General features: G+C 35.9%; 1 protein-coding gene and 1 pseudogene across 5 annotated transcripts in view; both read right to left on the bottom strand.

The window, feature by feature from the left end:
- The window catches only part of SVEP1 (sushi, von Willebrand factor type A, EGF and pentraxin domain containing 1), a 136,313-nt gene that overhangs the window by 104,353 nt on the left and 4,214 nt on the right, over positions 1 to 27,746 (bottom strand). For all 5 annotated transcript variants that reach the window (XM_088130016.1, XM_088130014.1, XM_088130011.1 and 2 more), the window contains exons 2-3: positions 15,226 to 15,481; positions 13,349 to 13,525 (exon numbers count right to left, since the gene is read on the bottom strand). In XM_088130016.1, coding sequence (XP_087986142.1) covers positions 13,349 to 13,525; positions 15,226 to 15,481 — 433 coding nt within the window. The remainder of the gene's footprint in view (positions 1 to 13,348; positions 13,526 to 15,225; positions 15,482 to 27,746) is intronic.
- On the bottom strand, positions 8,206 to 8,334 carry LOC112542267 (U2 spliceosomal RNA; annotated as a pseudogene).

Raw genomic sequence — 27,746 nt, 5'->3', positions numbered from 1 at the left:
TATAAGGCAGACCATTCCCAAGGAACAATTCTTGGGGCAAGTGAACTCTTGGGGAAGCAAACAAGAGTTTGTCACTGTACTTTAAGAGAAAGTCCTTAACAATTTTCCCTGTACATCAAGAGTTTGCACTCAGCTGGGAGGGGGAGAGGAGGAGGAGGAGGAGGAATACTAGCCTTCTATTCTATTGCTGGTCTCTTAAAAATGAAAATGAAGTAACAGATCTGCAATCCTTGTGGCATGAAGAGAGACTGAAGGAGTTGGGAATGTTTAGCCTTGGGAAAAGAACACTGAGGAAGTATTGACAGGGACCTGCCCCCTCTTGCTCCAGAGTACTACAGGGCATGCAATAAGGAATTCAAGTTCCAGGAAGAGGAATTTTGATTGCGTTTTAGAAAAAACTTCCTAACAATGTAAACCAATTCAGCAATGGAATCATCAAAGATGAGGCTAGTCTGTCATTCACTGGATACGTTCAAGGACAGGCTGGATATCTATATTTTTGTAAGGGATGCTCCAGTTTGGATTCTGCAGGAGTTAGATTTGGTTACTTAAATGGCCCCTCCCCTTCTATGTTCAATGTGGTTGCTCAAAGATACATTCTGTGCTAGGGAAGCAGAACTGTAATCTTTGCCCCATATCCCTTTAAAAGAAAGATAAAAATGTGAATTATGCAATTTGCTAGCACCATCCTACACCAGCTGTAGGAAAAAAATAATGCCACACACACACAAAAACAGCTGAGATTCTTTCTCCATCCTGCTCAAAAATAAAACTTCCTCATAGTTCAGTTGTAATGGAAAAACATAATTTTATCAAACCCAGGTATAGCTATAGTTTGTCCAGGGAGTCCCTAACGTACATTATTGTCATCTGTAATTGGCAATAAAGGATAGTAATTTTAGACAGAATTGTGTAAAACTGATGGGCTATGCTTCCACTTTTAATTCTGGGGGGGAAAAGTGTTTTTGCTATCAGAAATTTGGAAAGCTTTTATTTAAATCTTACTGTTCTCATAAAAGCTGGATAAATTACACTTGCTTTGCGCCAAGAAAATGTCAATGTGAGAGTTTAAGCAGGCATATTACTCAATTCTAATCAAAGCCATCCATAACAAATCAAAGAAAGGGGAGAATTCAAAGCATGAAAACAAAGCACAGAATACATTCGAATGTAATCAAGGGTTTATCTGCAGTGTTTAAGGCTAAACCAGTATTTTACTTGTATCATATAGCCTATGATTAAGAACAGGAGTCAAAATGTATTGGCTTATCTAGATTGCTAAAAAGGAAGACCTATTCCTAATACACCTTCTATTTCACCCACATTTCATTTGGCCACTGGGTTGCTACCTAAATGCTGCACTACATCCCAAGCACCCAGTAAATGCATTTACATCAAATGGTCACACCACAATTTGTTAAGAATTGTTCCGCTCCTCCCGAGCTGTACAGCTACAAACCATCCATCTATAGTTTGCTTTAAAATTGTCATCTTATATGAACCAAACATTCTCCTGGCTAGAAAAAGTCAGAGATGGAACCTATGAACATGTCGGGCCCAGCCCAAGAACAACGGTGAAACAGTCCAGGTGAGTTCAGTTCTTTTATTGCTTACACCATATAGACAGAATCTTGCCAGACTAAATCTATACTACCACTGCAACTAGTGGATATACCCTGGGAGATTCTAGGGAGTGGCTATCCTGAACTTCTTTCACTTCCCACACTCCCCCTGTGGACTGTGTTGTCTTTTGTCTCCTTTCCCTTCCTGGAATGCACCCCTTTCTTCCTGATAGCCTTGATCTCTGCTTCTATCCTCCTCTTCGTATATACATTCCATCACAGAACAAAACCAATTATGTTTTTATCTTTTACATCTTTGCAGAAGAAACCATAACTGCAGGTTAGCATGATACAGCGATCCCAAGAATAAGAATCAGGGCCCCGCAACCCAGCCGGTCAAATGGAAGAAGCCAACCAAGGCATTCATGGATAAGTTAGATTTGCCTCAACCATATCACTGGAATTTGCCTATTACCGTATGCACAACTATATTATACTAGTTCTGATAATGATGATGACCAGGCCCCTTCCATAAATCTAGGTTAGCTACAGGCAATACTCAACAAAAACAATTCAGCTTTGTTTCCTATTTTGTAAACTAGGAGCATACAGCAGCAGTATAATACAGAAAAAGCAGAGGTGTCCTGGATCACTCTGAGAATGGATCCAGCCTCTAGATTGGAGAGCTAAACTCTTACATTCAAATGAGATCATTATCATCCACCAGCCTGGTGGTGGCATCTTTAATGCTTTGAATAGAATCTTCACTGCTATCCTTCCCTCCCCATTTCTTATACAGATATTCTTTCTAGAAGGCAGGACAATAGCCCTGTTATGATGGAAAAGCTGTAGATGAGGCTGAATGTCTATAGATCACTGTATATGTGAAGGAAGAAACTAAACTTACTTGCTTTAATTATTAGATTATAGAAGTCTGGAAAACAGAAGGAATTCATTTGCCAATCTGAAAATCAGTGTGGATACTTACATGACTTGTTTTTCAAAATGTGGTCTTTAACAGGTTCGAGCAAGAACAATAGAGGTTTGATCATGATGTTTCTCTCTTCGTAGAATTTCAACAAAACATGGGTATTTCTTCCCACAACCCAAACTTGCTATTATTTAGTTCTAGTCATCTCTAACCCGTTCTTCTATTTGAAGATAATGAGGTAACAAGTCAAAACAACTATATACCTAAAAAAAGTCAAGGAAAACAATCCTTTTGCAATCTGTAAAGCACTAACCACATTCACACCACCATATAGGTTCCCTTGCCATTCCTACCTACTAATTACCTATAATGCACAAGTATTCTATTTGACAAAACAGCTATAACAAGGCTCATGTGTACATCATCATTTATAATTACTCAAAGTGAGAGGGTATCCATTACAGATGTTTCTTCCAGCATGCATATTTTCTGGAGCCTTCTGGTCTGCAGAGATTGCAATATATCCCAATATAAAATATCCAGTAGCTAAAAATATACAAGTGTATGCTCTCTGTTAGTAGAATCCACATACTGAAAGATAAGAGGGAGAAAGTGTTCTTAAAAAGTGTTCTTAGTCTCCCTTGAACTCAAGCTCAACTCTGGTGACTTCACAGGCAACGCACATGTAGTTTTCTTGGCAAAAGAATGAAAGGGTATTTTTCTATTTTTGACTTCCCAATCCAGCCTACAGTCCTGGTATTGCCTGGTCTGATCCAAATTTTAACTAAACCTGATTCATCTAGCCTTTTGAGTTCAGCCAAGATCAGCTGGGTACTGCCAACTAGCTGGACAGAACTGCTGTTAGGAGCAGACAAAATAAACATAAGCATTGGTTAAAGAAACATTCACATTCCAAACACTAAAATTCTAGCTCCATATAGATTTGGAAGGAAAATGATTTTATTCCCAGTATTTTAGGATATTTGTTTACCATAACTACATTACACCAGCAGAACATTAAAAGTCTTTAGCGAGTGACACAAAGACAGGCTGCCCAAACCACCAGTCTCCAAACAATTACCAATACTATTGACAACTTCTGCTCATGCAGACTGAGAATGATGGTTTTGGGAAGGCCTGCTTTACAATGATAACTGTGAGCAGTTTGAAAGCAAGACAAAAGAGCCTGCTCAATTTTCTGGTTTGTAATTTTTCAAAAAAAGTATTTTATCTCTCCTGTCAAAAGCAGCCACTTTAGCCTAATCCTGATTTAGCTAGTTGCTTCTTTTTACAGCAACTCATGAGAACTGCCAGTGTTATCTTATCTCCATTTGCATATAGGAAATCAGGATCATGTAGCTTGAAGAGAAACACATTTACTTACTGGGGCTTATGTGTAGCTCCAGTCTAACAGGAATCTGAGTGTTTTACTTACCCTGCCTACAGTAAAAGGATTAAAGTACAAAATTGATATAATAAAATGGGAAACAAAAATACAAAATAATAGCAGCACATTAGTAAGATAAAAAAATTAATAAATTACTAAAAAAGAAACTAACATCATTGAGAACAAAATGTCTAACCACAACTTAGCTGGGTATTCTAGCTTATATTAGTTCCCCTCCTAGGGCTTTCTTAAAAAGCCAGGTTTTAACATCTCTCCTAAAAACACATCAGGATAGAGGATAGCCTCATCTCTGGCAATGAGCTAATCCAAAGAAGTGGGGCTACAACAGAGAAGGCTCAGTTTCTTGGACACTATAGATGACAATCCTTAAACATACATTTACTAAAGGCAATTGAGCAGTTAGCTATGAGCAAGTGATATGACTGATAACTGAAGTCCAAAATAAAATGGCAAATGATTCAAGTCTTGTTTCATGAAGAGAAACTTTCTGAAAACTCTTCTGGGAAACTTTTCTGGGAAACTGGGAAGCTCCATTATTTTCAGCCAGCATGGATTTTGCTGGCTGGGGATGATGGGGATTGTAATCAACACATCTGGAAGGCGCTAGGCTAATTTAGAACATTAAGTCATTCTGGAAAAAAGGAAAGAAGTGAGAAAAACAGTTTCTAGGCAGTTAGATGATTATGCTCTTTGGATAAAATACAGGAATATTATTTGATACTTCTTACCACATTACAACAACAGGCACTGTAAAAGTCATCAAAAGTTCAAGCAAAGACAATTATTGGTTTCCATCCAGTAACATGGACTTCTCCATTAGATTTTTAAATAAGTATCATTATTTTAACAATTTTAAAGTCTCAAAACAGTACTAAAAAGCTGGCACCAAGCCAGCCTGTATATGCAAGAAATTATGCAGATGTACGTTTTCTGAAAATAATATGTGAAGTGATAAAATGCCTCCTCTTTCATTCCCTATCAGTGGTCATAGTATCATGTCTGAGAAAATTCATCAAAATTCATCAACAAAAGTCTACATGTTCACCATAAAATATGTGGTATTTTGCACTCTAAATACCAATGATCTAGCCTCCCAGAGCACATACACCACACAGTCATAGCGCAGTGCATCTGGTATCCTTATTACAAAATATTTTTCCAATTCCAGCATCCCCTCTAACTGAAGGCTTTAGTGGCACAGCCTTTGGTTTTTAATTTTTATGAAAACAAACCTTATCAATACTAAAGGACATTACCACTCTGTGGATGTGCAATGAAGGGAAGGATTAATTAGAGATGGAGTCAGAATTTTAATTTGGGAGGGTGGAGGCAAGATGTGATTAATGTTAGAAAATCATATTGTATTTATCAACAGGTACAGGCTAGGTGGGATAAGGTTAACACATTTTTACAACAGTGCTGATGACAGTGTTTCCAGAGACTTGTGATGCATGTTACGAAGCCTATGATCTAATAGACATCTCAGGGAAAGCAATATATTTTGAAATAGAGGATCCTGCTACCTAGTGCTGAGCCAGTTGCTTTTAATAAAGACCTTAAATTAGGATTTAGTGGATTTATATGCTACAGTAAGAGGGGGTGACTGAGATTCTCTCTGATGCAAGCAGCCATCTTATAACCAGATCAGGGAAGGAACTATAAGGAATTCATGAGATTGAACAATTGGTATCAGTATCATGCTACTAATGGAGAACTTCAGTCGGATGTTATGGGATACATTATGAAAGTTTATCAATGAACATTCTAATGACTGGATTTGATGCAGATTTTTCTCTTTTTAAATTTATGTATCAGAGGGAAATCTAGGGCCAATTACAGGTGATTTTGGTATGAGTGGGAATGGGGAGAGTATGTTTTGAGTTCATTCTTCTGGACTTCATGGACTTCATGAATCAGCTACGGAGCAATCTCTAGGAGACCTTTAGGAGTAACAAGGTAACTAGCAGGCTTTAGGGATCTGGGAGACTCAAGAAGATATGAGGGATTCTCAAAACTGGATGGCTTGACTGGGACAAGCAGATATAGTTTCTGACTTTTTAAGAAAATATTGTGTTTTTTTCCCCTAATAACTGGCAAGAACATATCTGCTAACTTTATTAAAGTATATCAAAGAGGTGGTACATTCTTACAGGAGATAGGTTAAAATCAAGTTAACTTTCTGGTTTTTTTTAATTGGGCAAGGCAGTGTTTCTCCTCAGAAACCAAAGGTAGATGCCAGTGTAAATTCCCATTTGTAAGACCAACCATTTAATGTGATTATTTTGGCAGTTGTCTACACACTGTTAGAACTCTGTACCTGACTATAGAGTATCCAGGTACAAAACTGAACTAGGTGAAGTGAAAAGGAAAATGTTAGCAATGTTTGATCAATATTATGTACTGCTGTGTATTGATCCCTCTGTTATACAAAGACCTTTACAATGACAACAGATCAAGGAGCAGAGGATGTTCTAAAGAGTAGAGGATACTCATACTTATCTACTCAGCAAGAAGTGGATAATAGTGAAACTGTAGAAAAAGGATTTCCTCACCTGAGCTTCTCAGTTTATACTAGCTCACAGATTTAACATCTGTTTTATGCTGTTGGAGAATCTTGGTACCTTGCTGAAGTCAAATCCCATCAATTAGCTTCAACAGCTTTCAGTGTTAGCTCAGTGGTATAGTAGTAACTTTCAAATTGTAAAACTTCTTCCTTTTGGATGGGTGATTTTCTATGTTTAGCAACTATTAATGTGTACTTGTTTTTAGCAGCTAGGGATTGGGGAAGGTTCATTTCGTTCCTATTTGCAAAAAACAGTATCTTGATTTTTGGTTCTATTTTGAGATTAGATTATCCAGTTTAATGTAGTAGGAGATTGTTGGTGGGTTGCTTTTGATTTTTTTTTTTTTTTTTTTGGTAATGAAGCTTCATGTGTTACCAGATAAAGTAGAGCATAGCATTTCAATACATAAAAAGAGAAAGTGAAATAATGATGTCCAAAAGTCATAAAAGGATATTGAAGACTTTTTTTTCCCTTTTCCCCCAAAGAATGCAAAATTTAGAGCAGCTGCTAGAGTATTCCTTAAAAAAAAAAAAGAGTTCATCAAAATCTTTGTTAAAAACAAATTGTTCTTTATAATTTTGTTAGATCTGTATCTCATCTTTCTACAAAATGGTGCTCAAGATAGCTTGATAGAATATGTCGGAAAACTCTACTCAGTAGGAAAACTCTACTGAGATTATTCTTAAAATATGTCACACCACTTTGGCCAAGTCTTCCCCAGACAACCCCCAACTAACAAACCTAGCCTTAAATGAGCCACCACAGCCTCTGTATTTGGAGGATGTAGATATATTTGTATAGGCATGAAGAGTCAGCATAGTTCCTTGATATACTAAGCTGATCACACAGGATCAGTCCAAATATCTGTTTTTTACACAGTATTGCACAACTGTTTTGCATTTCAAACAAGAGATCTCAATTTCTTTCCTCCCTCTCATCTTATCCCTCCTTCCCCTGAAATTACAGTACTGGATCCAACATCTATTCCTTTTTTAATAAAATAAAACCTGACCGCACTGCTTTATTTGGAGTGAAATGTTTTTGAACAAAATGTAAAAGCAGAATCAGAAGACGGTAATATAGCAGAAAGGAAGCGCTTATGGTCCTCCAATTGTTGGACTGCAAGCCCAATCAGCACGGCTATTGTTCAGGAATGATGGGAGTTATAGTTCCATGCTAATTGGAGGGCTAGCCTTATTATAGTAGATATTTTCATAAGTAGAAGATCATTTATGAATCAGTTAAACTTTGCAAGGCCAGATGTTCAATAGGCTTATCTGTTCTGGACAAGATCTGTAAAGTCTATAGCTATGCCAGCAGAATCAAGTATCCCATCTTCTTTCAGCCAAAAGAAATCCACCTTGCTGTTTCTATACAGTAAGTAGATTTGTTTTTAACCATGCAGTCCATGAGAAGAATAATTTAATGCGGTATGACTGGGAAAGTGTATGTAGTATTGCCAGGAATACATTCACCTACAGATTATAATGAAAGCTGTTCAGTTGTGTAAAGGCAAAGAACCATGCATGCTGTTTCATCACCACTATCTATAGTTGCTATATTAGAGAGTCAGAGTACCATGATAACAATGCCATGTCAAGACGGTTCAACATTGCTAGGAAAGTTATGCATTTGCTTTCTTCAGCTTTTCTGAATCTGCTATGAAACAAACAAACAAGCAAAAAAGAATTTCCTTCTATTTCACTAACTTCAATGGCTTCAGAAATTCCTTGCTTTAATGGAATTTAGATGATTTTTGGAAGTCCATACTTATCGATTCAAGTCATAGTCCACTAGTATGCTTTGCAGTAATAGTGTATTTTATGCATGATACTACACTTGATCTTAGCCAAAAGGCCAAGAAGTGATTATATATGAAAATCCAAAGCAGCACGATTAAAGCACCATAAGCCATTCAGTTCTTCACTTAAAATTTGCCTGTAGCACCACCCCTTCATTAGAAGGCTTCCAAGCAGTTTTCTACTGTCTTGCCCTGCCAAGGTTGACAGGTGGCCTTCCATTCTTTTTAAGCACTGCAGCAAGATTGGAGAAAGACTGTGCCATGTCTCCAAGAAACAATCAATTCCTTGAGCCCAATGTTATTTATCTGTACAACTACAGTTCCATTCCCTCAAATACACACAAAGCAGATGGCAAATTTTCATATGTTAATGTAATATATGCCACCCTTAAAAAACTTCTATTTGCTGAAGTATGACAGATGTTCATACAAAAATAAATCAATAAATGTACACTGCCAAGAACAGTTAATAAAAACTTACATATACATATTCAAAAATAAACAGTAATAATATATGCAGATTGTGGTAAATATAAGGATTGTTTTGTCTATTACATCCCCCAGATTCTACCTGTAAGCTCTGACAAATGGAAAAAATTTGCACTACCTTCACTCAGGAGCCTAATTTAAGCCAGATATGTTTTGCCATTATTACAATTAGTGAAGACAACTAAGTAGAATGTAAAAACAAACTATTCATAGCAGTTAAATTATACTAAGGAAAGCTCAAGAATGCATTCATAGGCACTCATGGCATCTGCTGGGGGGCCAAAAAGGTCAAGATGGCAACTGCTATCAGCCAGATAAAAAGAGACAAGGCTTCAATCATGTTATCACAGATGTCATCTTGATGTTTTTGGATGTTCTAGTAGGTATTTATATTTCTGTAAACACAGTATGTCATACATGCCCAATATACTAGAAGCTTCTGAAGAATTCTGGCAATATTAACTGACAAGAAACTAGATGGTGAAGTTGTTGTGCTCACCTAATCACAGTTTCCTTTCCTAATTGTCTTCAACTGAATATTAACATCTTACCCTTTTCTCCCCTTTAGTAAATCTGGTCTTATTCAGGCTCTTAGTCTGGAAAAATGCAGAACTGCATATCCCACATTAGACTGTTCATCCTCTACCATGGCTTGCAACTCAGAGTCCATTCATTTTATCCTGAAAACCATTTAAATGGAGATGTCACAAACATAATGTAGGAGTTTCTGCATGTCTAACATGTGCTTTGCCACTAAACTATAGTAAAACTGCTCAACTCAAACTGAAAAATAACTAAGTTATACATATGTGCCTTTTGGGATAAACAATATTATGCACAATAAGAAACAGAGGAAGCAACAGTAAGCAAAAAGAAATTTAAGGCACAAAGTTTAAGACATAAAGTAAGAAAAAAGAAAGAAAATAAAGCTAAATTTGATTTTAATTTATTTTAAGATTGTTTGCCACCCAGAGTCACTTGCTGAGGCAGGCAGCCATACAAATTGATTAATTAATTAATTAAATAAATAAATAGTTTTTATATCAATGTCCACTATATCTCTCCATACCTTTTTCCTTGCAAAACATCCTTGCTTCTACCACTTCCATATAACTCCTCATACATTACCTTTTGTTCTTTTTCTGAAGATCAGATAAACAGCAATTTTCTCAGTTTTCCTTTCACTTTCATTCTTTGTTCTTTCACATATTTATTGTGTGGTTTGATCTTCATTCAGTATTTCTGTATGACCACACCACTTCAGTGTACTTCTTTTGTACTGTGTTCAACAATGTTTCATCACTGTTTGTTCTTGACCCTATCTCTTTTTGTTTTACCACACACACTTGTTAAATAGCCCATTCCTGCTGTATTCAATTTACTTCTATGTTTCTCCTGTCATGCCCAGCTCTCCTTCCATGTAACAAAGCAGACAGAAGCACTCTTTTACACAGCCATTGCTGCTTCTTCTGACAAACATTCATTCCTCAAACAAAGTTTTGTTTCCACTACCACTTCCAGGTCTTAAAATTTCTCCATCCATTTTTCTTCTTTAATGAACATTCTGCTAAGATATGTAAATTCATCTGCTTCCTCTAGGTTTTGCCATTTATATGTAACTTGCAATCTTCTACTCCATTTCCCCCGTCAAATACAAATACTTTCATTTTCTATATATTAAGTTTCAGATGCATACTTCTCACTGCCCTCTATTCTCAGCCAACTTGGCCTCATCTGCACACAAAACTACAGGTATATTGTATCCTTAACCAACACACCTCTGACATCATCACAGATATTTCTTTTGTTTATCCATAAACCCATTACCATGGGGGTATCACACACCTTTATTTCACTCCCTGCTCAATGTTGAACCATTTGCTAAACGTTCTATTTATACTCATCCTGCTTTACCTCTATCATATAATGTTCTCATTGCATTCAGTAACCAATCTCCAACATCATATTCAGTTAAAACATTCCATGAATTAAACCTATTCACTATCATTTTCTTTCTCTAAATCAGCAGTATTCATGTCTTTCCTATCAATCTGCTGATGAGCAAAAATCCAATCTATGTACCCTCTGCTCACCATAAAGCCACCATGCACTTCCCAAATCTTGGCCAGCATCATCTCTTTCAGTTAGAATTCCGCCAAACCCCTTTCCAGGCACACTTAAAAAAATGAATCCTCTGGTAGTTTTTGCATTTACTCTTGCTATCTTTCTCTTTGTATAAGGGAACAATAATTGCATTTTTCCAATAATCAGCCTCGAGTGCACCCTTCACAAATGTTAAACAAGTTGCACAATCAATCCTTAAACAAAAACACATCAAATTTTAACTTTTTTCCAGTTGTACCATCTATACCAACGGCCTGTTTTCCAAAACTCTTACAGCATTCGTCATCCTTTTTATTCATTCGCACACACACACACACAATGATAATCTCCATACACACAGAGATTAATATAGCATTTGTTTCAATTCCATTTTTCAACATGCCACTATCAATACTTCAAACAAATTTCTCCAGCATCTCCACACTTCAATTTCATTTCAAATAATGTCATCACTTTTATTTTAATTCCATTCACTCTTCTGGGGACTCTTTATTTAGCCATCTTCACCACTTCCAAAACAATTTTTAATTCCAACAAAATGTCCCTGCATTTTCTCTGCTTCTTTTTATCTTAACCATTCCTTGCTGTCTTTCACTACATTCTTTGCAAATATCTTTTTCTCTATACACACATTATATAGTCTCTTTTTCTCTTTCCCAATTTTGAAAGCATTTGCTCTCTTCTATGCATCTTCCCCTCATCTATTTCTTTCACTTCATTTTACCAAGCATGCTTTTTCATACTTCCTGTTAGTACAACTTTGCACACACTCCACACATTCTGTTACATAATTCTTTCCACTGTGTTTCAAGCACCTGCCACATCCTCCTCCTTTACATCTTCTTCCATTCACTCTGTTAGGACATAGCTCTGTCTTCTTTTTCATACGTTATTCCTACTTTCTCTTCCTGTAGTCATTCTATTTGCATAGAACTTGCACTCTAGTTTATATCACTTCTTTCCTTTTTTCCCATGTTCATCAATCATGCTTTTCAATCCAGGCCTTTTCTATGGTGTCTGCCTGAACAAACATGTGCTTAATCCACTTATTTGAAACAGTCTTTTCCTTAAATAGACAGTCACCAAAGAGTCACCATTTTCATTAATTTTTGGGTTTCAGAATGGCCCAACTCACTTTTTATTTTTCTTATTTCCACCCTGCCCATGATTCACGTCACCTAGCAGGAATACTTTTTCACCAGGATTGCATTCATTCAGAATAGTGGACAAACTCCTCTTTGATTCTACCATTATCACCATTCACTGGAACATATATTTCTAACTTATGGATTCCTACTTTCATATACACCCACAACAACCTATATAAAACCAATTCATACTTTATGGCATGTGTTTTAGCCCTTTCTTTTATAGTTAAACCTACATCTTCACTTCCATACATCCATGTATCCATCAACTCCACTCCACAAGATCTGACTACTTTTATTCAGATCAATTACGTCCTTCCCTTTTCTCTTAGTTTCACACCCACAACTTATCTATTTTTCCGTTTTTCATTCATTAATTCACAACATTTATATTTACTCATCTTACATTCCAAGTCACAACCTTCTATATGTCATGGTCATCACCAGATGGCTGCAGTTATGGACCTTCACTGCCCATCATGGCTTTGATCAATTGAGGGTTTCACATAATACTGTTTAGTAAGACAGACAAGGGTTAGGTCTTAGTCATACCTACATTCTCTTAGTCATATTATTCCCTGCTAATTATATGTCACATCACACATTTTAGCCAGAAGCATAATCAAAGTCCAGTTTTGCCCCAAGCATGTTCATGTTATTTTATGCAAGCTAGGATCTCTAATGTGGAGAGTACCTTGCAAGACAACATATTGGTGCTGGTATCAACCCAGTTAGGAGGTCCATGAAGTGTATCGACTCTCAAGATCTATCCAATTAAACATTGACAATATTTCCAAGGAAATGCAAATTATATAGCATCAACAGTTATATCTAACTAAATCAAAAATTGAACATGAATGGTGATTTGGGTCTATTGAAATCCAAGATGGGCCACTGAAAGGTGAAAAGTGAAAATTTCTCACACTTCATACAAGTAAGAAACCCAAGTTTTCCATCAAGAACATACTCAGTGGAAACTATAGTATAGACAAATTCTTTGATGGATATTTACATCATGAGTGTTTTTTATTTGGTTATATGCATTACATGTCTCTGTGAAGTCAGATTTAAAATACTGAAGCTCTAAGCATGGAAATTGCATGGATGAGATTACAAAAACAAGGGATTATGAGTCATTTGGTTTGGACTTAGGCTATTTCAGACGTCCCTTGAATGTACTGTATAAATTCTGTAAAACCATTCAATCTGTTGATACGTAATTATGGCATTGTGTTGTAGAGCATTGGGAAACTTTGAAAAACCTTGCCCAAACACAAGCCTTGTATATCAGCAAACGTAACAGAAGAAAGCAGTTACTAACCTGTACATTCATGCTGTAGTCCTTTGCCATAGTATCCTTTTTCACAGATACACTCAAATTGTCCTGTGTGGGTACCACATTTGCAGCTTGCCATGGTATCACAGCAATTTTCAGTCCCTTCACAAAGATAGGAGCAATACGCTATGTCTTCCTGAATGTAACTACCAGAAGGCAGATCTGTAATTAGGATTTTTAGGAAGACAGGGTAGGGGTTCCAAATAAATAAGCAAATAAATAGTCAGAGGCATCTACTCATCAAGGTAGATTTAAAAAAAATTTTTTTCATGTAAATGCAAAAGTAAACCAAATCCTAATTATTAAAATAATCCTAATGATTTAAAATCCCATTTATATTTCCTGCTCAATTCTTAAGGAAAAAGAAAAGATTAATTGCAAAGCAGGTATTTGATCAGGGTGAGAGATCAGTTAATTCCCAATCAAAGCTCTGCTCCATTTTGTTAACACTTGAAAATCTGCATCTGTGAATTAATTTCCATTAATACAATGCGCTGAATAATTCTTCTATTCAAACTTATTATAATAGAAGTGAGCTGCAGAAGTCTATATTAGCATGGCTTCACTCCTTTCATTCATTCTTACATGGTTTGTTTGAAACATTATTGTTTGGTATCCTAAAGTAAATTTTGCCCTTTCTTTCATGTTTCATTGATTTAACAATATGGTATCTTTCTTTTTTATTTATTTGACTTATATCCTGCCTCTCTTACAGGTGCTCAAGGCAATATATGCAGCACTCCTTTTTCCAGTGTTCCCTCTTAACAAAAACCCCATGAGGTAGGTTGAGCAAAGACATAGTGACTGCCTAAAGTTTTTCCACCCCCCATGGCTGAGGACAGAATTAAATCTGGGTCCTTCTAAGAAAGATAAATAATAATTCTCAGTAACTGCACTCTGTAAATTTGATGAAGCTTTTCTAAAGAGATGAGTGAGGGCTAATATCTCTGTTTAGATCTTTATTTTGAGGTGCTTAAAGGTACTTATGACATCAGTTGTCAAAACTGGTCCCAAATAAGATATACCTATTTAGAAAGCATTGTTCTATTCTTAAAAGATTGAGAATAATTGAGGTATTTTAATTATTTTTTCCTGCAAACACCACATTGTATTCATTCATTAAACTATACAATTTAATATTTCCAATTTTATCTGACAATATCACCCAGCAAATTAATTAGGTAAAGTCTCTTGTACATATGGTTCAAAATTAGTTTTGTAGGTTTTAATACAAACTTCTATTCTTTAATCACGATTTTAAAAGTCTGAGAGAAAATTCCTAAAGTCTCTGTGTTGTCCTCATAAAATGCAATTCAATATTTTACAATTCTGAAAACCTACAAAAGCTTAAATGCAAATCTGGTACAGCTGTTTATTTGATGCAGAAATATATTAAGTAGAAGAGGAGGCATGATTGGATTGCATTCAAAGCACTATGTGTAAATCTCTACATAAGCGTATAACCTAAATGCAAAAATAAAGTGAATGGGTTGTTCAGTACTACAAAAATAAGGTGCTCTGAAAACTGCATTTTTACTATATGGAGATTGGGGACAGTGGCAACAGATATGTTTCCGAACCTGCCACACACATATATATTACCATGTGTAATGAAAGCTGGTAAAGACTTCCAATCACAATCAGAAGAACTAGTTTTAAAATAAATATGAACATCTTACTTTCAAAATAAGTTTAATAACATTTGGGCAGGGGATAAGGTTGTTTTTGACAATGTTATACTTGCATAATGAATGTCTTCCAGGTTATTATTGGAGTAAGGGCTCTATCTTTCAAATTCAGATAATATATTATCCATGAACTTGAAAATACAAAGATATTCAAAGCGGACCTAGATCCAATACCTTCATGAAGGGCTCTGCGTGCTAAAGCTTCAAACTCTGCAAAACTGTGGAGCAAGTAGCAGTGTTCCTCCTTTGGGTGAGAAGCCATGTCATTCAGCTCTCTGATATTGCCTTGCCATATCCCAAATGTGAAGATCTCTACTCCAAAATCACGCAAGGATGCTGCAATGGGCCGAGGATCCCCTCCATTGGAATATCCATCCGTAATCAAAAATATCACTTTGGTAGCATTTACACGGGAGTGAACCAGTATTTGCTAAAAAAAAAAGAAAAAGAAAAAAAAATCAAGCAGAACTATCAAGTTGATGGCCTGCTCATGGGTTCATCAGCCAGCATCCCCACCCTTTTCTTACACAATTAATATATTTTTGCAGGACCACTTAATCACTGTAAGATCAACACTTCTCTGTGGGGTGGACAGGGGAAAATACAGACTGGAATGAAGCGTTTTGGATATTAGTGAAAGCTTTTTTTTCCCAGCACTGCTGTGGTCCATTCCCTTTCTTACAGGAACAACTCTTTCACAATGCAGGCATGGATGTAGTCACAGTTAAACTGAAAGGTTAGACCAAGGGTTTCATGAAAAAGCTGACTTATAAATGAGTTTGATAAAGACAAGCATCACATATGCTCAGCCAAGTTAGCAGGTTATTTCCAGGGACAGGGGCTTCTTCAAAAATAGAAAAAGGAGTAATTTTAACACACACTTGCTTAAGCTTTTATTTAAAAAAAAACTCTTGCTATATCATTAACTACATAAAATAAAATTAGTTATATACTGTACAACACACATCAAACATTTAAATTTGTAGTCTTCAGTGATAAAATAACAATCCATCTATCACTTCCAATATACCTCTTCGTATATCAATATACGAAGATTTCTACATCTTCGTCTGTATCACTATAGATATGTAAGTCAATAGTGCAGCAATACCTTTAAGTAATAGCAGATATTTTAACTGTTAACCTGAAAATATAAAATCTATATATAAAAAAAAGATGAATAAAGGAAGAAACTAATTAATTGAAAATAAAATCACCAATTGGAACACATTCTTATGCTCCAACAGGGGACAAAAAGCATATGTGTACAAATAGATCTATTATACCATAGCACTTCATGGTAACAATAAAACCTGGCTCTTCAAAGGTGTTCTTGTTCTGCATTTCCATGAACACAGGTATAAAGTATAAATCCACACTTCCAGAAAATTTCTGAAAAGAGGTTTAACTAATATTATTAAAAACAGATTTTTTCCATAAAAATAATATATTTATATATAACTGCTAAATCACTGAATATTAAAACAGCTCCAGCTATGAACATATAACTGTAATATGCCCAACGGTATATGACAAAAAGTTATCGATTCTGTGCATGTTGGCCTGAGATTTTTCCTTCAGGGTCTCCACTGACACACTGCAGCTGAAACTGAACAATGCATCAAAGCATCACGTTTTCAAAGCTCTAAGCCACATCCTATACTAATATACACCCAATCACAAAAATATATTTATATTCAAATGACACAAAAGGAAGCAGATATTACTAAATTATCTATTATTTGGTTTAAACAACTCTCATCCAACTCTTCCTTTAGGCCAGAACAACCACATTTAACCTTTTTTGTGGTAAACATGAAGGCCTTGTTCTCCTCCTTACTTTTTACTAACACTAGAGCCTTCAGCAACTCAGATAAATCAAGAAAATAGAATCCTAGGAGTTAAACTAGCTGCACAAGAGCATACACTGAAATTATTTGCGGATGATGTTGTAGTTACAATTGCTCAACCTACAGTCTCTTGAATAACATTGATGGAACACAGACAATATGGCTTAATGGCAGGTTATCAATTAATAAAGAAAGAAGTCAGAGGTTGATATGGAATTTAACAGAAGATGAAAAGCAATTTGCATATTGGCTAACTGGTTTTAACATTACTGCTAAAAAAGTTAAATATTTAGGTATCTTTTTGACAAAAAACAGTAAGGATCTATTCAAAAACAATTATTTACCTACTTGGAAACATAATGACAGATATTTCTCAATGGAAGAAATTAAATTTGTTCTAAGCTAAGCTAAGGAGAATTGCATCAGTCAAAATGAGTATTTTACCAAGACTAAATTTTCTATTTCAAATTATTCCAGTCCGTATTGAGAATAAGGTATAAAACAACTGGTATTAAGAAGTAATGAGGTATATACAGTCTAACAAAAGGCCAAGGATTAAATTCAAGAACTTGTAAGAACGAGCTGGCCTAGAGGCTCCAAATTTCAGATTCTACTATCATACCAATTGCCTAATGTGGATTACAGAATGAATTATATTTCCTTATACAGGTAGTCCTCACTTAATGGCAATTGGGAATGGCAACTCTGTTGCTAAGTAACGCGGTTGTTAAGTGAGATATCACGTGACAGCGACTTGTGATTTTACTGCTGGCTTCTCCACTAATTCTGCTTGTTGGAAGCTAGCTGTGAAGCACACAAATGGCAATCACATGACTGCAAGACACTGCAATGGTCATATATGCCCGCTGCTCGCGAAGAGCCCAAATCTTGATCACGTGATTACAGGGATGCTGCAATGGTCATAAGTGTGAGGACCGGTCGTAAAGTTACGTTTTCAGCACCATCATAACTTCAAACAGTTGCTAAACAGGGCAGTCATTAAGCAAGGACTACCTGTAGTTCCATCACCTTACCGTAACAGGTAGACTTTCTACAGGGATGCATAGATATATTTGGGTTGATATACAGAGAAATAAACAATTTTCAAGAGATTATATAACATTAAGCAATCTATTTAATGTTTGGAGTAAATATTGGAAAAGAACAAGTCCATACTTCTTCCCTCTTGCTTCCTTTCTTATTTCCTTTTATGATGAAGAAAGCACTAAGAAATTTGTTCAATGGAGAGACAATAATCTCTTTAGATTACATGGGTGAATACTGAGAAAGGTGACTGAATTTGAAAATCTTATAACTTATAATACCGAACATTTGCTGGGTACAATTTATAATCTATTAATTAAATATGATGTAGAACTAAAGCTTATCTGATGAAATGGATGCAAAATCTGAATGCAATCACAGAGATGGAACAGTGTGAATTTCAGTGGAAAAAGAATATTAAATTTATCTTAAACATTATACTTAGAGAGAACTGGTGTAAGATATTTTATCACTAGAACATTACCTAGTCATGATTGCTAAAATGAGTAACTCCTTTACCTCAAAATGCTAGAAATGCAATGAACAGATTGGATCTTTCTTCCATATGTGTTGACAATGTTGCAAAGCTCAACAAAATTGGAAATTAATTCATCATAGAATGAAACAAATTTTGAAAATTGTATTCCATTTCAACCTGAGGTATTTTTATTGAACTTCACCAAACCACACATTTCTTTAAAATACACTGAACTGGCATTGTACAGGTGAAACTCAAAAAATTAGAATATCGTGCAAATGTTCATTTATGTCAGTATGGCAACTCAAAAGGTGAAACCAATATATGAGATAGACGCATTACATGCAAAGCGAGATATGTCAAGCCTTACTTCGGTATAATTGTGATGATTATGGCGTACAGCTTATGAAAACCCCAAATTCACAATCTCAGAAAATTAGAATAGTGTGAAAAGGTTCAATATTCTAGGCTCAAAGTGTCCCACTCTAATCAGCTAATGAACTCATAACACCTGCAAAGGGTTCCTGAGCCTTTAAATGGTCTCTCAGGCTGGTTCAGTAGGAATCACAAGCATGGGAAAGACTGCTGACCTGACAGTTGTGCAGAAAACCATCACTGACACCCTCCATAAGGAGGGAAAGCCCCAAAAGGTAATTGCAAAAGAAGTTGGATGTTCCCAAAGTGCTGTATCAAAGCACATCAATAGAAGGTTATGTGGAAGGGAAAAGTGTGGTAGAAAAAGGTGCACAAGCAGCAGGGATGACTGCAGCCTGGAGAGGATTGTCAGGAAAAGGCCATTCAGAAGTGTTGGGGACTTTCACAAGGAGTGGACTGAGGCTGGAGTTAGTGCATCAAGAGCCACCACACACAGACGGATCCTGGACATGGGCTTCAAATGTCGTATTCCTCTTGTCAAGCCGCTCCTGAACAACAAACAACGTTAGAAGCATCTTACCTGGGCTACAGAAAAAAAGAACTGGTCTGTTGCCCAGTGGTCCAAAGTCCTCTTTTCTGATGAGAGCAACTTTTGCATCTCATTTGGGAACCAAGAACCCAGAGTCTGGAGGAAGAATGGAGAGGCACACAATGCACGATGCTTGAAGTCCAGTGTGAAGTTTCCACAGTCTGTGTTGATTTGGGGAGCCATGTCATCTGCTGGTGTTGGTCCACTGTTCAGGGTCAATGCAGCTGTCTACCAGGAGATTTTGGAGCACTTCATGCTTCCTTCCGTAGACAAGCTTTATAGGGATGCTGACTTCATTTTCCAGCAGGACATGGCACCTGCCCACACTGCCAAAAGTACCAAAACCTGGTTCAATGACCATGGGATTACTGTGCTTGATTGGCCAGCAAACTCACCTGACCTGAATCCCATAGAGAATCTATGGGGCATTGCCAAGAGAAAGATGAGGGACATGAGACCGAACAATGCAGTGGAGCTGAAGGCCGCTATTGAAGCATCCTGGTCTTTCATAACACCTCAGCAGTGCCACAGGCTGATAGCATCCATGCCATGCCGCATTGCGGCAGTCATTGCTGCAAAAGGGGCCCAAACCAAGTACTGAGTACATATGCATGCTTATACTTTGCAGAGGTCCTATATTGTTCTATTTCCAATCCTTGTGTTGTTGATGTCATGTAATATTCTAATTTTCTGAGATTGTGAATTTGGGGTTTTCATAAGCTGTACGCCATAATCATCACAATTATACCAAGGTAAGGCTTCACATATCTCGCTTTGCATGTAATGCGTCTATCTCATATATTGGTTTCACCTTTTGAGTTGCCATACTGACATAAATGAACATTTTACACGATATTCTAATTTTTCAAGTTTCACCTGTATATGATAACAGCTACAAGGATTTTATATGCTTCTAATTGGGAAAGAACTCTGATCCCCATTATGGAAGAATGGTTAATTAAACTATGGGAAGATGATTCAAAGTCTAGAATAACTTCATAGCTAAAAAGCAAATCTGATGGACAATTCAATTTTATTTGGAAACCATTCCTGGAGTCTAATTTTCTACATGGAATTGTGGCATGTCCCAAATTTGTGTTCTAAAGTCTGTATCTTAATCTGACATATAATCTACACTTTATTTACAGTATTCTTTCAAAGTATTGTTTACATTTATAGCTTTTATTTTTTCTCTTATGGATTTCAATAATGTTAAACAAATATTTTTATAGTTCAGGAGAAACATCTCATGACTAGAAATTAGATATGGAATGTCTTATAGTACTCTGTTAATGGTGTATTAGAATATATCAGCCATATGATATTTTTGATTTGCTGGTTATTCATGACTTGTTGACTATTTACTTATTGCTCATAGTGTTTTTTCCCCTTCTTCCTTACTATCTACTCTATATTCTTTTAAATAAGTATTTCTTTTCATTTTTTCTTGAAATAATTACAATAATCTTTTTTTTTTAAAAAGGTCTTTTTCATCTGATGTTGATCTACTAGTAAGAAGAGATTTAGGCTTATATATCAGTATTTTTCCTCTTGGAGCTTACTGTAGTGCTCTTGAATAACATAAACAGTGATTCTAAATGTTGAAACATTTGCTCTATCATCCAGTAGGCATTACTGTCTTATTACCAAAATGTTTCTAAACTTTCTGCCACATGTACTGTTCTAAATATAGTATGGTTGCTCATCAGAATCAAAGCCCCTGAGTTTTCCTCCATCCTTTTTTTGTTAATTCTGTTTTTGGTGATTTGTTTTTTTGCATATATTTATTTATTTACAGGGGCTCATATGCTGTTCCAGTCCAACAGGATTTTGTGTTTCCATTCCCTTCACAATAAAAGAACTAAAATACAAGAACAATATAATAAGATAACAAAGCTACAATATGAAATAACAACTTATACTAGATCCTCTCCTAGGGCTTTCTTTAAAAGCAAGGTTTTAACAATTTTCCTAAAACACAATGGAAATGGGGCTTCAATAGAGATCACTCTATTTCTTGGGCCCTGTAGATGATGATCCTTATGGGAAGGGACTTGGAGTAAATTTACCCTGCCAAATGGTAACCAGTGCAGCTCTTGAAGTAATGGTAATACATGACAGAACTTTGGAACTCCCATCATTACTCAAGCAGCTGTATTCTGTATCAGTTGAAATTTCTGGAAGGTCTTCAAGGACAGCCCCATGAAAAGTGAGTTGCAACACTTCAAATGCAATTATTTGTTTTGTAATGACCCCATGTTTCATCACACTTAGGAAAATAATTTTTCTCCCTACAATCTAGTTACTCTGTCCCTTAGTAACTCCAATATTTCATATGACATTTCATAAGTAATTCTGAAACAAGGTGTATACTGAATTTTAAAGTTCAAGTAGCACTGTTTGTGAAATACTACATCAACAGCAGGTAAATCTTTTGCAAGAACTAATTTATCCATAACTAATGCTGCAAACAACTTTTATCTTTTATGTCATATGAATCTGAACAGTAATAACATCCATTCCTTCTTTCCTTTTTCTAATCACACTACAAAGAAGCAACAATACAGAAATTGTTTGACACTGCCTTTGTCTGGAATGTTTTTTCAGTTTCCCATTATAACCTACAGTCCTGGTGATCTTCCATTTGAGCTAAATATATTCAAATGGTATAACTTTAAAGACCAAGTTATGCATATTTCAAGTTACATCCTGCTTTTTAAAATTATTTGTATAAGTACACATTATCCTATTTTCTTTACTAGCATAATTAATTTCATCACTCCCACTGCTTTTCCTGAAAGGCTTTTGTGATACAGAACATAAATCTGAACCTGTGGGGGGCAGTGGGTAGCCAAAAAGGCAGAGATGGGGGGCAGATAGCCAGGTGGGGAGAGTTGAAGTGGAGGCAGTCCCTTACCTTGGAAGAACTGAGACTTGGGACTGGGAGGGACCAAGCCGGGAGTGGCTTGGATCGGTGTGGGTCCTTGCCTAACGATCACATGGGACTCACAATGACAGCAACAGGGACTACCCAAACTGCTGTCGCTAAATGGGGTGGTCACATGATGTTTTGCTTACCAACTGCTTCACTTAGTGGCAGAGTTGCTGGTTCCAATTAGGGTCATTAAGTGAGGACTACCTGTACAGTCTCATTACCAAAGAAACTTTTCTTTTCCAAATTCTTTCTGTCCAAACCTCTTTCAGTCACCTCAGACTTTTGTCTCCTCAGACTCCTACTATTGTTTCTTAAGAACAAAAAGCATTTTTTCTGTAGAAATTTAACAATATGACATATTGCTTCATCTTTCATTTGATTTAAATATTAGACTAGGCAAATAAATTTTGGATCATATTGTTTAAATGTGCATTTTACTAAGTTCAACTTGATCTAAATAAAACCCAGAAACTGTAGCCCATCAAACTACCCCTTACTGTTTGGGGAAAAAAAAAATCCAATACGTGGCAAACTTTGGAAATTGCAAAGGTTTGAGATTAAATATTTTTGAACTACTCTGGTGTTTATTCAATGATTTATACATATATCTGTGATTTATTGGAACTTTTAGTAGGTATGAGCAGAAATATTTCATGTTAAGCAGGGTTGCCAAAATCTACACATAACAGGGGGAATGGAGGAAAAGCTTCAAAATGCTTGAGGCCTCTTCATACATGGAAGAAAATGTAGTTTTCCTTAAAAAAAACCAAACTATATTCATCTGTATTAGGGTTTATCTAAAGCTTTTATTGGTTTCTAATCTCAAAATGTTAGGAAACTGTGCTTATAGGGCCATAGGGGGATCTGAGGGATGTAAGAGTGCTGAGATAATCTGGCATTATCTCAGCACTCATAATTTGGTTATACTGAATTCTAACTACAAAATACAGAGACAGATACTACAACTATTTAAGCATATTTCATGGTTATTCGCTCATACAGAATGCTCTATCTTTACTGGATCACTTTTCAAATAGATCAAGAAGAATTTTTCATGCCATTCAAATTGGCCAGAGGTAGTCTTTGGAGAGGGAGCCTTCCTGAAATAACAGTGTATAAAGTATTTATTTATGAAGTATGCATCAGCACACTTCCTGTCAGTATATTGCATATACTTCATAGCTGGTGGGATGCAGGCAATATGTTGGCTTTCAATGTGGCTCCAGATTAGAGATTTTAGCTTGCATGGAATAGAGTGAGCATATCTGAGCTAAAATTGGGGTTTGGTTGCACTTATTTTGGTCAAAAATATGCTGAAATGATTGTGCTGCATGTGGCACAGGTGCAACCAAGGGGGTAACTTAATTTACACCTTCTTCCTTTTAGTAAAAGCTTTAGATGACAGCCTTGACTGACCAAAATTATGATGGGTGGTAGAGATCATTTATCTATAGGCCCATTTGGTGATGACCATGATATATGGAAGATTGTGACTTAGAAGATAAGAGAAGTAAATGGTAGAGCACAAATGAAATGAGGCTGTAAATTAGTGTCATCTAAATTGTTCTGCATGTAAATAAAAGTATAAATCCATAGGTTGATGACAGTTGCATATGATTATCTGATGCAGAACCAAAGATGAGTTCTGGAAAAAACTGCAACTTTCTGAACGAATGTTCTGATAGTTCATATGAATGGATAGGTAGAAATGAGACAAGATAACACAGCAAAAATAATTGAGCCATTCAGAGATCCAAGAATGAATGAGAACGGATGAATATCAACCTAGAAAAAAAATCTGTTTTGAAAATGTGGCTATTCATGGGTATAAATGGTATTAATGAATTATTACAAATCTCACAAAAAGCTATTATATGCAAATGCTGGTAGAAAAGTTTTTTGTGAGGAATGAGGATATTTCTCACAAAGGTGTAAGTAGTTATGAATACTACTACTTCTGGACAATGTGTTCCATGAAAGCGAAAGGTATGTCAGAAAAACACGTAAATTGAATGCAGTGGGAATGAGATACTTAAAAAGCATTTGCAGTAGGACAACGAGGTTCAAGATAAATGGGTAGTGCATGCATGTAAACTGAATACACAAATGAGTGGCCAGTACAAAGGAAATATGTTGGTTATATACAGAATGAACAAGGAGCCAAATGCAAAACAAAGATATGAAGGAAAGTGAGTGGACTGAGAGGAAGAGAAAGACCAAGCAAGTTGTAGTGGATGGAACTGAGATCCTCAGAAAGAGAAGGTGAGCAGCTTAGCAAAGAAAAGGCAATGTAAGCAGCAGTATATCGACATGGTGAAAATAAGAATATTAGCAAGGACAGAAATATATGAAGAGGTAGTATTGGAGTTAACTAGTTTTAGCTATGTTTCTTTTTCTTTTTTGTATTTAATGCCTTCAATGATCCTGGTATACTATTTCTTATTCCTCTTCTGCCCCCTGCACGGCATGCTTACCCTGAAAGGGAATAGTATGATTGATATGTATGATAATTTGTAAACTGTCTTTTTGTCCATTCAACATTCAAGGCGGTTTACAGTGCATGTATACACACACACACACACACATTTATAAAACAAAAGATTATATCTTTAAAATCAAGGTAAACATAAGTATTATTAAAAACAATTAATTTAATACTTAAATGTTTATAGAAAGAGATGGGTTTTCATCATTTTCCTACATAAAGTAGTTCACTTTACTGTATTGTATAATACTGTATAAATATCATTAGTATACTAGTACTAAAAACCCATTATACAGATAGGCTTTATTTAGTATTATATAGATTAGGCTTTATTTAGTATTAATTTAATTACTCTAATTGCTATGGATTTATTGCACCTGGCAGGTAGGACAGTGAGAGGAACCAAGATTCATAATCTTGTTATTCCCGACCAAGAAAAAGAAACGATTCCCATTAACATAGGCAGCCAAATAACTTGTAATTGGCTGGTTAAGATGGATGATAAGATAGATGGAGCCCCTTGTTGGATATGTTTTTTTGTTTTTGTATAGAGCAACTGGATCCCATGTTGTTTTGTTTTGTATTGTGTTTTTATGGTTTATTAAATTGTGAGCTGCCCAGAGTCAGTTTGGAGTAGGGTGGCACCTAAATTGAATTAAATAAATAAAATAGTGGGCAGAACAGTACAATAAGGGTACATCTGTTCATCGGGGAAGATGGAAGATTTATGGTACTATAGACCTTTATGCTCAAGCATGTGCATGGATAAAGGACATATCCAGCATAGACAACCAGGATAATTACTTAGGGACACAGTATGAAGTGCCCCTTTCATTTTATCTATTTTTTTCTCACAAATCATACTTACTTATGCTGTTTTCTTTAATAATGGTTGAACAGCATTTTGTGTCTGTCTCTTTGCTGGCATTGCAAATTTTAAAAAGTAAATAATTTAGGAGAGGATCTCTTAGACAGCTAAACATGCAGCTCATAGGCAAGGGCATGCTGGAGAGAAGAGTAAAGGAAATAGGATCGTGGGAGTGTGCAAGAAGCTTGCAAAGTAAGAACCAGGAATCTGAAGAGGGACATCACACACGGAGTGCTTTTTTGGATAGTGGAATTGTTGCTTGAGGCAAAAAGCCTGATCTATGATATGGGAAGATGATAGAAAACAAGTTGGAGTAATCAAAATCAGAGGTGATCAAGCATGAGCCTGTGGACAAGTTCACATGATATACTACGCTAAAATGTTCTAGGTTCTATTCTCTAGTTAGTGAAGGTAGAAACTGTAGCCAGAAGATAACCCCACATAAACCCTAAAACAAATAAGTTGTCAAGATATGCTGAGTTGCAGGGAAAAGCCAGGATGCATGATACAACCTTGGTGAGTGTGTCATTTGAATGTGTCCATCAATAAAGGAGAGAAAAGACTAGAAGATGAGCAACTTCTCCAGTGGATAAACCATTATCAAAGTTCCATCAAGAACATAAGAAAGTGTTTACTGAGAATTATTCTGAGGAAAACAAGGATAATTTGGAAAACATGTCCACAATAAAAAAGCATCCATGCCTACAGTAGCTCTGACTAAGGGAAACTTTACTAAATACATTTTAAACTGAACGAAGTGGGAAAATATATTTTTGTGGCTGGCTGTCTCCAATGTGATAATAATGTATAAATCAATCAAATAGCTAACTTAAATACATTCCTATGAACTTCTGCTCGTGCAGCAAAACTTCCTTGGCCCAAGGCTTTCAATCCTATGGAAGATATCTGGGATTGTAAGGGGAGCTGCAAAGGGGAGGGAAAATGGTAGTATTAGTATTGTTATTATGGTCACTGACCAGTATCCTGTTTGTAGAACAATCTTGATGAACACGGCTCTCAGCGAGCCAATAAAATTTTTGTCTGCTAGGTATACAGTATACACATATACCTATATGCACACATGCTTACAAGTACACCACATAGACAGCAGAGAGGTGGGGGGAGCTTCAGTAATGATTTCAACTGGAGTTGGCTATTTACATTGACAAGATAGGGAGTCAGGTCACTGCACAAAATTGTTATGTGCATTTGTACTTTTTTCTCTATCTGATCTTCCTTTTCGAGAGGACCATCTTAAACTTATAGTTCTTTTCTTTCTGATGACTAAGTTACTTAAAATGTTGAAGCAAACTTTGAAATTTCCTTCAAAATACTTCTTAAAAAGTCATCTAGCTGTTTTACAATTAATTAACCATGCAATTAAGTTCCTTTAACATCTTGTAATTGATTAACTTGTCAGGACAAAGTCTGTTTTTTCAGTAAATATTTCTCTTAACCCAAAGAGGAAAAACTGAAGTATTTTTCTTTCTAATGCCACCTAGAAAGATAACTAATTGCATTCCTTCTTTTAGTTCAACCACTCAGCAATAATAAAAGCAGTGCCTTTGTTTCTACTATTATAAAATGTGATTGTATTTCCCAGAAAGGAAGTGCTAAAACAACTCAGGGCTCGTCTTGGTCTCTAAAGATAAATTTCTTAAGAAGCAAAAGCCAATCAATCCTCAAATTAAAGCTGTATTTTAGAGCATGGGTGGATAACTGAGCATAGTGATATCATAAATCACAGCACTGCAGCAAATGTATATATTAAGTTACTTATAAATTATCTTAACCCCTTTCTACTTCCTTACAAATTTTGAATAAGGAAATTCACCCATCCAAATAATTTTATCCTTTCTTTCATCTTGTGTGTAAATTTTAACTAAGGAAACACTGCTATGTGAACTTTTTTCTTCTTTAGCAAAAGCATTGACAATCGTTACACGAGTTCTGGAGCTGTGCGTGCTTTGAACATTATTTGGAAGAGATGATTATTCTTCATAACCTGAGTGGCTGAGAAAAAGGTAGCTGCTTTATGTGAGTCAATTCATTAAAGGAGCTTTGGCTTTAA

Source organism: Python bivittatus, unplaced genomic scaffold (genome assembly GCF_059951505.1).
Source record: "Python bivittatus isolate LINGU-HERP-01145 unplaced genomic scaffold, Pbiv_v1 ctg000850_np1212, whole genome shotgun sequence".
Classification (NCBI taxonomy): Eukaryota; Metazoa; Chordata; class Lepidosauria; order Squamata; family Pythonidae; genus Python; species Python bivittatus.
The sequence above is the reverse complement of the archived record's forward strand: the minus strand, read 5'-3'. Positions and strand labels throughout refer to the sequence as shown.